Below are 12,105 nucleotides of genomic sequence, written 5' to 3'. Positions count from 1 at the left end.
CAAATATATGATAACGAAGCATTATCGTATGTCGACGACATATACTTAACAGATGATGACTTAGAGACTCACTTGAAGAGAGTGAACACCATAATACTTGGGTTCGCAGCAGAGGGTTACAAATTCAACTTTAAAAAATCCAGAATTGCCCATCTGACAGTCCTGTTCCTAGGATATGAATTATCAAGTGAAGGCAAAAGCCTGGCAGACAATTTTCTAGAGAAATGTGCCGTAATCCAAGCACCTAGAACACTAAAAAACCTGCAGTCGATTCTAGGCTTACTAAATTTCGGAAGAACATACATTGCAAATTACGCAGAAAGGGTCAAACCCCTTTATGATCTGATAAAACCAGATTTTAAAAGATCCAATTGGACTCAAATACACACAGAAATTTTGAGATCCTTACAAACAGACATGCTAATTAAAACAAAATTAGAAACACGTGATAACACACGCAATCTTGTGATTCGAGTCATCCCAGGGAGATGCGGATTCACATACCTGACCTCAAATGAGGGAGAAAAGGTACCAATTGCATTCAAATCACACTTGTACACTAAGGCTGAAATGAAATTTAGCCCAACGGAAAAAATTCTAACTGCAACACAAACAGCTATAGCAAAAGAACGAGCCCTGGCACAAGGTAAACGAATAATAATCGTGACACCGATACCAGCCCTAGAGGCGGTAACAAAGGCAAGCATTCCGAATGCTAAAGCGCTCCATCCAAGATGGATACAATGGGCTAACTCTCTTGCTGCAACAGACGTGGCATACGAATTTGATCCTAACTTAAAAACACAAGAATTTCTCCAATATGAATTTGAATGTCCTCCGCCAACCGAAATTCTGCCTCTAGAACATTACGGCTGTATAATATATACAGACGGATCAGCACAGCCCGCAGTAGGGGGTAAACAAGCTTACAGTGCTGCGTGCGCGATTGTTAAAGGTCGCTGGCACGAAGGGAAATTTAAACCAACACTCACTAAAACACAATCTTTAGGAGATTGTACAGCTCAGCGAGCTGAACTATTGGCGTTCAAGATGGCGCTTGAAAATACCGATCGAGAATTCCCCACACTCATAGTGTGCGATTCGTATTATTGCGTTCAGTCTTACAATGAATACTTGCAGATCTGGCTTCAGAATGGTTTCAAGGATGCGAAAGGTGGCACAATCAAGCATAAAATGCTCTGGGAACAAGTAGTTCTTTTGCAGAAAGAACTACCAAAGACTCACGTGATACATACACTGAGTCACCAACGTGATGGCGTTCACGTTGCAGGGAATTCATTGGCTGATGAGGCCGCGAAGGCAGCTGTGCAAACGGCTTCCGTAGCTGCCATCACACGGTCAAAAACAAAAATAGACAGCGAAATATTACAAGCTGTCAGCGCTTCAGAAAAGGATTCGATAGAAACACTCCCGAAAGGCTTTCCAGTAAAATACTCATACATAACTGATGCAAACAATGTTCCTTTTGCTCGAATCCCTGGAGTGGGGGATAGAGTAATTCCAAACATGGAACACAGGTTAGGACTGATAATAGCGGCACACGAAGGGCTTGCTTCTATACATGCTGGCGTCTCAGCCACAGTATCGTTATTAAAACAGAGATACTGGTGGCCCCAAATGAGAAGACAAACAAGGAACTATGTTCTAGAATGTGAAATATGTCAAAGAATGAAAGTATCAACGGTGAGACGTCCAGCTCAGACGCCCCTTCTAATCTCGGATAAACCATTAGCTTGTGTTTACCTAGACCACTGTGGTCCCTTACAAAGGGATGGTAACTATAAATATATCTTGGTCGCAGTGGATTCATGCACGAGATTCATATGGATGTGGCCCCAGCGAACGGCTGACGCCAGAACTGTTATAAAAGATTTGCGAGTCTTTATCGGCACATACGCAATTGGCATGCTGCATTCAGACCACGGTCCTGCTTTTAGCTCTCGGGCTTATAAGGAGGCCATGGTCAGCATGGGCGTGACATTGCGGTACTCTTGTCCATTTCACCCTGAGGGGAACGGAATTGTTGAAAGAAAAAAACGTGACATAAAGCAATCTATAACGGCAAAGGTATTAGGTTCGGGAGCTGGGTGGGTCAAACATCTAATAAGTGTCCAACGTAGTCTAAATAACTTGCCAAGAAATTCTCTGAAGGGATTCAGTGCGTACGAATTATTATTTGGAACTAGGATGTTGATCTCTGACATTGATAGTCAGACTTCAGTGGTGAAAGAAAAAAGCTTTGATATCAAAGACCGTTTGGCTATCTTGCAGGACTTAAACAAAACAAGAAAAGACCTGAGCAACATAAAATTGAAACAACAGCCAACAACCACTGAAGAACCACCACCTGTCCCAGCAAGACCTGTCTGGATTCCAAAAGTCGGGGATCTAGTCAGAGAAAAGATCGCGGTAAAGAAGGAATTTGGGCCTTCTTACAGAAAAGCAGTTCCTGTCTTGTCTGTCAACGGGACAAGATCAGTTGTACTACCGCCACTTGCTGGTAAAAAGGAGAACCGAGTTGTATCCATCGACCTGGTAAAACCACAATCATGTGGCCGATAACAAACAGTAGGCCAAGTGGACTCCCAATAAGTAGCAGAACACCAAGGTTTCCTACCAGTACAGAGGTCTTAACAAAGAGGCTCATCACATTCGAAACGCCTACAGAAGAACAACAAGGACTATGCAACAATGCAATAGAACTCAGACCTCTGAAAACCCAAATAAAAACATTTAGCAGAGACACACCAATCTATAATGAAGTACCAAACGATAATACAAGAAACAGTAATCCTGAACCAATTGGAACAATTGACAGAACTGCATCCGGCTACTTCATAAACTTCGATGACTCCTCTGAAGGCTTCAGTGAATCAAAGACACAGCCATCATCAAAAACCTTTAAAGATAAAGCTAAAGAACTTTTGAAACAACTGAAAGAAACATATCTGATTTCTCCATGGATCGAATTTTGGGTGGGTTTTGGTGCATTTATCCTCATACTTTGGCTCATCATGGTACTTACTTTGGGACGCTTCATTGAGGGAAAATATGCTAAAATGGACACAGCAAGTCAGAAAATCAACTTGATCCTCAAACCACACACATCTTCACACGTCGAGAAAAGAGAACTTTCTTCAGTCAACTTCACAGCCAATCCGATACCGGGTGGGGTAGCCTGGGACAACACTGACTATGAAATTTATGGTCCGGTCGAAATCCTGAAATATCCACACCAAATTAAGATCTCATTGAGTGACTTTGCAAAACCGAGCTCATTTGCTGATGATTGGGACTTCGAAAGCATTAATAATATGATGTCTGACTTAGTAATGTCTGCTAAATTTACCAAACATGATTATTTGCAGGGTTCTGCAAATTATGATAGTATGTACTGTTATAACCACTATGGTAACCATTTTTTACATAGATCTGCACAACCTAGAAATGTTTTAAATTATAATCAATGGGAACATTGTGCAACCCCTCCAAAAGGAAGCTCAAGAACCTTCTATGACAAATATTCATACTTTTCAGGTTTTAACACAAGTAATGCTGAAGCATTTTATTTCAAATTGTCAAACAAGACAGGAACTAAGACCATGATAACAAACACAAAATTGATATATTCAGACTCGTTCTTTGAAAAAATGAATACTTTTGGTTTTGATTATTGGGACAAAAATGTTGAATTGAAAAGTGTTTGGGGTACAAAAGAATGGCAAGTACAGGGTATAGAATCTTTGTTTAGAGCCTGCATGATCCCAGAACAAATTATATTTTTAAATGACACTGTTCAACAAACCACCTGTCTTGGCTTAGCCAAAATCAAAGACTTAAATAAACCGTCTATTCCAAAACCAACAATGAACAGCAATAGCTCTACAGATGAAGAGATAGACGTAAATTATGTATTAAACCAAAACAGAACACATCCTGATTGGAAACAGTGGTTGATCTGGCCCACAGATACTAATAACTGTCAAGACAGATTCCTGAACAAAACACAGGGGTTCAAAATGACCAGGCCAGACCCTAGATATCCTCAAAGACAACACCCAGGGATAATAACCACCAACAGTGTGGGCAAATTATGCCTTCAATGGCTACAAACTTCCACACTGGCAGAAATTAAGCAACACCTAACTTTACTTACTGATGGTGCTGACTTGCGTGATTTCACTATGGGACCACGCAAACAGCGTCAAAAGCGTTTCATAGCAGCCTCTGTATATGCAGCATACAATGAGGCCTGGAAGGTTACTCAAATTGAGACAGCAGAAAGGATACGGGAAATTGACCGTATTAATTTGGAAAAATCACTTTCTGTAGTGGACAATGGGTTAATGACTCTGTCCTCCAGAATTTTTTCTTTGGACAGCATTGTGTCTTCAGCAATCGACATATTATCGCAAGACTTACTGTTGCTACAACACGGTCAGTCTCAATTGCGTTCTATTGTACAGCTTGGCTGGACGTTACAAAATCTACGTTCAGGCTATGTGCCTTGGCGTTTAATCAACACAACGTCACTATTCCAAATCTTTAACCTTACTGATAGACAAATCAGTATGGCACAAAAGGGTGCTGATTATACAATCTTGAGCATTGAAAAACTCGAAAGATTACCAGTGACAATGTCAGAACGACCTGTCAGTGAATGGATTATACGTGGGATAATAAATATTCCAATCTCAACCTTCAGGTTTCAATACTGCCAGAAATATATACAGGCTGGCATGTACGAGAAATTGGGAAAGGGGTACATTAAAACAACATGGAACCTGCCCTATTCACATGCATGTGTCAGTAATAAAGGACAGAAAGTGTTTCTTAGTGGCAATAATTGTGCCTGTGAAGGGAATTCATACAACCTTTCATGTCACCAGCAAGGCGCACCTGCAACAGAAATAGAACCATTCTTTCAAAGACTCTATAATGGGAGTTACATTCTAATTGTAGACCGCAGATGTTGTAGTCTTATGCCCGGGACTCCTTATCTCGTAACTACGACTGCGAAGGTCAAGTGCTGTGGACGCTCATTGTTCCCCAGCTCCTTTCCAGACAGGGAGGCAAGGGCATGGCCCAATTTGAAAATTACTTCTATTTGAATAGATACTTTAAGCAGAATGAAAACAGTGCTTCTTCAGACGCCTACAAGGCTCACGTCATCAAAAGAAACGTATGATCTACAAGTCGCAAGGACGACTGCAGAGATACATTCGTTGTTATCAACTAATTCCCCCATACATTTCGCAGAAATCCTGAATGAAATCTTAAATATTTCTGATGCCAATGGGGTCTCAAAGGTATTTAAGACAGTATTTTCGATGGCATTAACACCATTCAAAGCCATACTGGGTATTTTTCCAGATTTCGTCCATTCGATTTTTGGCGGACTTCCCCTGATCTTGGGACTAATTGGAATCCTATTCTTAGTCCTTATTTTTTGTTATGGCAACCCATGTCACAGACAAAACTCTTGCGACAAGGGAAGAAACAATCCTAGCCATTGGATACCGGGACCGGATATCAAAAATCCTGGGACTCTCCCGGCTTAGAGACCTGAACATGACTTGGTTTCTATCATTTCGACCAATGTGGCAAAGATGTGTTTTACCTGTATTGAGGTGTCTGCTATGCGGAGAAGAATGCGTGTTAGACACCTGTCTGACGCTACAATCGGATGCGCCAATGGATGCAGAAACATTGTTGAGCCCGATCAAGGTTCATGCTTTGTACTGCCCTCAAAGGCTACCAATCCTGATGACGGCATTCGTGGAAGCTTCACCACTACGATTGAGGGGTAGTGAAGTTCAAGATGAAAGCAGTATCGAACAGGTACGACCTTCTGTCAGCAATGCAAATCAGAATGTCAATGGAGACAATCATGCGCACGAATGCATGGTTACACCTTTTTCCGAGTTAGTGGAACTTTCCCAGGAAGCTGTTGACAGTTTTTTCGAAAACCTAAATGATATGATGTTCTCACCAGAGCAGAAATAGAGACTTTTGAGCAAGCTCGCACACGGCGTTCCCTGAATTCGGCCTTCAACTTTAAAAATAAAGTCACATGAACAATTTTCCCTCCAGTTCACGGACAGCAATTTTTCAGCAGCCCCAAAATATTTTTGCATATTTTTCGGGACACTATCTTCTGCTTAAAGTAAGAACTATTCTTAGAGAACTAAGGTTTCTAAACTTTTAGATAGCTTATAAACATTAGCTGCCCGCTGGTATGTTCATAAATATTTTATTCTGTGATGAAATGGTCTCGAACTTTTTTCTGTATTAAGAGCCATTTCATGTATAAATTGTAATATACCAATAGCAATAATGTATACAAATGCGTGATTACTTTGGCATTATTCTACAGCTTGAGTGCATACAATACATATGACTGCAATTTTTCCGTATATTTGAAAAATTTCAAAGTGCATTTATGTATTTTGGGGTGGTAAGGTATACACTATACTCTATAGTATGTTTTACTATGCATAGATTAGTAAATATGTACATAGTTAGCGTGGAGTGGGTGTGATGTATTCCTATAGGTTCTGAATCGATCCCCCTATTCCTGACCCTATTCTAGTTAAACAAACCAAACAAGTTAACTAGCAGTCAGCCCATGAGGCAGAAAACCCCCATGATGCAGATACCGTTATCTGACGCAGTCACACTACGGCACAGGAACGTGTTATCTGATTAGGTCATAACGCTTGCGATCTAATTAGACAAGCGATATTCCTCCAGCCCCTGATAAGGCATACGGAGTTCTCATAACAAATCAAACCTATGACAACCTGGGCAAAACCCTGCGGCCATTGTTTTGATTTCACCGAGAACTTCAGCAAAAGAATGTGCTAACGAGCAAGTCGTATGACATCCTTATTGACGTATCTATGTCCATCCTTACGTCAATCTCGGCACCTTAAAGGTATAAATATTACCGATATTGCCCTATGCAAACACACGCGGTGGTGACGAGACGGAGCAGCCATACTTGCCAAAGCGAAGAGCAGAGCAGACCCCGCTGGCGCAGCCCCGCCTTCCTGACGCGCTGAGAACGAGAAGCTGTTTTCTCCTGCCGAGAAATCCAGCACCGGCGCTTCCGGGTAGCCCTCGCAGGCAGCCTGGAATATCGAGACCAGAGAGAGAGATACCATCCCTCATTCAACCTAGATTCCAGGTACAGAACTGAATAACCCCTCGCAGAGAATTCTTTAGTTATTCACTTGGCAAAAACAAACTTAACTTAAACTGTAACTTTCTATTCCCGCCCACGTATTAGGCTTAGGTCAGGTACACGGGGTAGGCGTATTTAGAAACACCAGTTGAGTACGTTTAGTCAAATGTATATGTGTATGTAATATATTTTATTCATTTTAAAACATCTTATGGCTTAGAAACCATATCAATGTTTTTACAGTATTATTTCATACTATTGCTTTTAATGTATGCACTTTACTTAGCTATAAGTATTGCAATAATATCGATCCATTTCTCTTGTATGAGAAAAGAGACTGATCAATAAATAACACCTTTTTGTTGAACACGCCCGTCCCTTCCTTTTCTCTACAATCTGATGAGACTAAGAATGCACGTACTGACTGAGTAAAATAAATTGCCTTTTGTTCACACGACTCTCGAGATATACTCTTGATTAGGGGAGAGCAAAGTTGTCATGTTCTATGGTTGTCAGAAACTAAATCCCTTCTTGTCTAATCAGGGGAGTTAATTCTTTCCTGAACATTCGAGAAAGTTTCTAGTGAACTCTGAGCTAAGCTGGCAAACCCAAAACTTTAAGTCTAATATCGACAGTAGTAGACCTAGTTAACGTCTGGTCTAGGCCTTTACTGCTGAAGGTATTATTCCAATGCGCAGAGCCTATTGGGATGATAGGAACTACACTACAGTTTGAGATTTTTCTTGGTTGTGTTTTCACTTTATTATTGTTTGTGTGCTGCATAAATACTTTACACATTGCCTCTAAATTATGACTGACGGTTTATCGTGACAAGCTACCCAGGGTTAAGCACAGGATAATTTAGTGATTTTTTGTGGTTCACTCTGCAAGGGATCGTGGCTGATGCTTGACCAGGGCTCACACCCCAGTCTCAATTAACAACCCAATTTCTCACACACGTCCAGACATGGCACACTTATTTTTCTGAGTCAAATAGATCACATCCATTGCTCTATTTCTTGTAAAAGCATGCATATAGTTGTGTGCACAATAGGGCATACCTACTTTCATGTATCAGGCAGGGTATATCTAGCATCGTACAACTAGTAGGCATGTTTGCATGTTAAGTAAGGTAAAACTATCTTTAATACTTTCCTGCTTTAAATTATGCTTCTCTAGTGCACAATTTTTTTTTGTCAGCTACATCTTGTAAGAATTCAGTACATCCACCCCCCTATTGAAAATGTTATTGATTTCTTTTGATTGACAACATAAATAGATGAGTTTGGGTATAAAAATGTCACTGCAAATAAATACAAATCGCAAATGTGGTTGTTTAAGCCAGAATGTGAATTAAAGGTGACTGCCATGGGCGATTGTAATTAGAAGAGGAGTACCCACAAAGATCAGCAATTGGTGTGACAGAAACACAACACACAAATACCTACCACATGACCAGGTGAGGTTATAGTGCGTATTGTCAGGCCAGCGAAGGGTCACAGTGGTGAAAGGGTCAACATGTCGTCTTGGATCAATATGTATTCTGTGCCTTATTGTGGTTCCATCTTTTTGAGCCTGCAGTAGACAAATATCCACAAGAATTTGACCTTTTGATCTTGGAATACCACAGCCTTAATTCAAGTAATGCCCCACTTGACACCTTTAGAAAAAATCTAGCTCTTTGGCTAAGTGATCTCTCTTCATACATGTCATCAAAATGCCAAGTGTTGAAGGAGCAACAGTACATATACACTGTGTTGCTGATTACATGAAAGGGTTTACACCTTTTCCCATCCTTCACCCCTTAAAAACCTGGTTTGTGCTGCCTTGAATGGGTAAGGAGTGCAAACAGCGGAAAGAAAATGGAGAAGACAGGGCGGTGCCAGGGGTGATAAGGGCAAAGCTAGGGTTTGAGCACCTTCCTGTGGCTATCCTTTATTGGAATACTTCTACCACTTCCCATCCCAAGTAGGTTCCTTAAACTCAAGTGACCTAAATCCTAGGAGAAAATGTATCTCGCTGCACCCCATGACAACCTTTTGCATAACATATACTACTAAACAACTATACACTCACACACACAACATATATATTAAAAAACACACTCCACTGGGCATTGCCCGAAGATGTCAAATTTGGACATGGAAACTAAACCATATAACAATATTAATAAATACAGCACCTTTTTTGTCCTCCACCTAAACCTCTTCTCTATGACTACAAGTTTCAGCTCTCTCCAAGTCAAACCCGGAAGCAGTGTCTTCATCCACTTTAAAAGTAAACCCTACCAAGATTTTAAAAAACGAAATAACTCTTAAATCCATATTCTTGCCTGTAATTAAATATACAAATGGTGTTGTGTGATCTTACATGACACAAAACCATATGACAGATAATTAGATATGTCATATTGATGTAAATAGATCCATTTCTGTTAATTAAGAATAATAGAAAAAAAGCTGTATTCATTATTTTTTTATTCTTAAAGACAATTTGGCGTAAATAAAAAATGACCCAACTGACATTGTATGATTGGTTTCTGCTAACTTAAACAACATGTTTATCTTTTTAGACTGATATTCAAATGTTTCTAAAATGGAAGTGGGTTAAGTCCATCTATGTGTTTGCGGTTCGTGAACTCATGTATCTGAGCACCACTTCTAGTCATAGGCCCAGCCTCTTTCGGAAAATGATGTGTGCCATTAGACACCTTTATACAACATTCAACTAACTCAATTGACTATGACCTGCCTAGGTCTTTTTGTAAGACAGGAGATCATAGACTATATAAATTGAAGATCCCGGATCCTTCCTCAGTGTTGATGCTGGTACCGGCCTCTTCCCATATATGCTCAATTCCTTTGCACTTGTTGAGTTAGAATTAATCTATACTTTGCGTGACCTCAATTTCTGCCCAAGAATTAACATAGATTGTTGGGGTCTCGCTGAGGTCCTATCTGTTCCCACAAATCATCTTTGCATTTATGCATGCCAAGCCGGAAATCCACTAAATTGCCCATGGGTTCTCCATTCGGCTAAATAAAGATCTCAAATTACATTGGTCCAGCTCTTGGGCACAAGCTCTCGCACTGATGTCCCACATTGCTGTATGCGTTAGTAATCATCAAATCAAAATTAAACAAAAATGTGCATAATATTAGCATGAAAAACATACAGGCTATGGGTGCCTCTACCAAATGGTATGCTCAGAAATAATGGCTGAAGGCTCTGATAGCTAATGTTCTCTTACCAGGACAAATTTCTATTTCTGCAGAACCCTTCTGATAGTTCATAACATATTGTATGGTCAGAAATGGAGCATCCTTTTTATCGTTAAATATTAGACGATAAAACCCATTGGAATAATCAGCTTGCGAAAAAAACTGCTATTAAGTTATAGAAACAAAATCTTTAGCAAAATGTTCCCACTGGGCTACCCCATTAGCGTCACTGGGACTGTATTAAGCATGCGTTGGCTTAAACTGAACAGTTCATTTGTAGCTAGAGCAGGAGTCACACTGACTAGTTTTTATGCCTTCTCTTGAGACAGTTTTAGCTCTCCTGCCAGGCTATTTTTTTTGGGAAGAATACTCTATAGTATACATACAAAGAGGGGCTTTTGGTCAGCAATCTTCATCCATTAGCCTGTTAAATTATCATTCACACTTTGCTTCCACCCATTACAGCATACACGAGGCAGAGGGTCAACGCACTTCAACCGTTGACTCTCCTCTGCTTGAGTAATGGCCTTTGGGTTGTGCACAGTGTGCACATCCAACATACATAGAGACTCTTCAGTTCAGTACTGGTGGGACAATGTGAGCACTCTCTTCCAAAAACCTTTTCCCCCCCTTTCAAACATAATTTTTGGGGTTTTGCAAGGGTCTGGCAGTTCTCCAGGAATTGCTCCCAAATCACTGTGGCTGCTTGAAATGCGCTGCATTCCCCATCTTCACTGTTAGCTGTGCCATCTTAAAATTAAGCTCATCATTATAGTTAATAGTAAAGCACATCAAAAGCCATTCAGCGTGGGGTGCGTGCACATGAACAAGCAGGTATTTTTGAATGGAGTTTTAAATACTGTATTTGAATTGGAGGCCACCTGTCTGTGCACACTCGCCCGTAGCCATTTTTAAAAAAAGGTTTTGCAATGCTATATATTTTTTTTTTTTACCATTCAAGATGGTCAAAGGTCTGCTTTTATGCACCGGCCATTTTTGGATTGATAAATAATTGTAGAACACTCCAAAACATTTAAAGATGGGCACCAATGTGTGTACACAAGTGGGAGGCCATCTTTGAATGGTTTTGATCTTTGTTATTAACACACACAGCACTGCTAAAGCCAGTAGCTCCATGGTTTGCCATTAAAGGCCAGGTCGATTGACTTTGCTAATGGTTCTTCAAAAGTGCAGCTAACCGGGTGCTATTTTTCGTAAGTATTTTATTAAGAAGGGGGCATAGTATAAAAAGTGTGAAGACAACTGTTAAAATCGAAATATACATTTGGAAATACTAATTGTAAAGGTTAACTTTAAGAGCAATTAAAATATGTAAGTCTACAAAAACATTGAATAGTTAGCGATTTGCGTTATAATTCCTCAACTGCCACATGAACAGCTGATTTCAATAAAATAAACATTTTGCAGTGCCATTACGACCGTTACAAGCAAGGCAGTCACTCACCACATACCTCACACCTTTTTCGTAATTTTGTTAGGGAAGAACAAAGTTCACGCCTATCTACAACTGTGAATTGTGAAAGAGTGCTTATGGGCAATTAAAATGTACATTAGGAGAGAATAAAGATGGCTATGAAAATAAATAACAGGATAATAGCAATTATCCTTAATTATCATTAATGTATCCATTTAGGCAGGAGTAAAGCAGATTATCAA

At 40.1% G+C, this 12,105-nt stretch overlaps 1 protein-coding gene across 1 annotated transcript in view; it reads right to left on the bottom strand.

The window, feature by feature from the left end:
* LOC144798021 (polycystin-1-like protein 2) overlaps positions 1 to 12,105 on the bottom strand; it is an 849,694-nt gene that overhangs the window by 646,233 nt on the left and 191,356 nt on the right. Inside the window, exon 10 of the mRNA XM_078668807.1 lies at positions 8,656 to 8,782. Within this exon, the coding sequence (XP_078524933.1) occupies positions 8,656 to 8,782 (127 nt within the window). The remainder of the gene's footprint in view (positions 1 to 8,655; positions 8,783 to 12,105) is intronic.

The sequence above is a fragment of the Lissotriton helveticus genome, chromosome 12 (genome assembly GCF_964261635.1).
Source record: "Lissotriton helveticus chromosome 12, aLisHel1.1, whole genome shotgun sequence".
In the NCBI taxonomy this organism is placed as follows: Eukaryota; Metazoa; Chordata; class Amphibia; order Caudata; family Salamandridae; genus Lissotriton; species Lissotriton helveticus.
The sequence above is the reverse complement of the archived record's forward strand: the minus strand, read 5'-3'. Positions and strand labels throughout refer to the sequence as shown.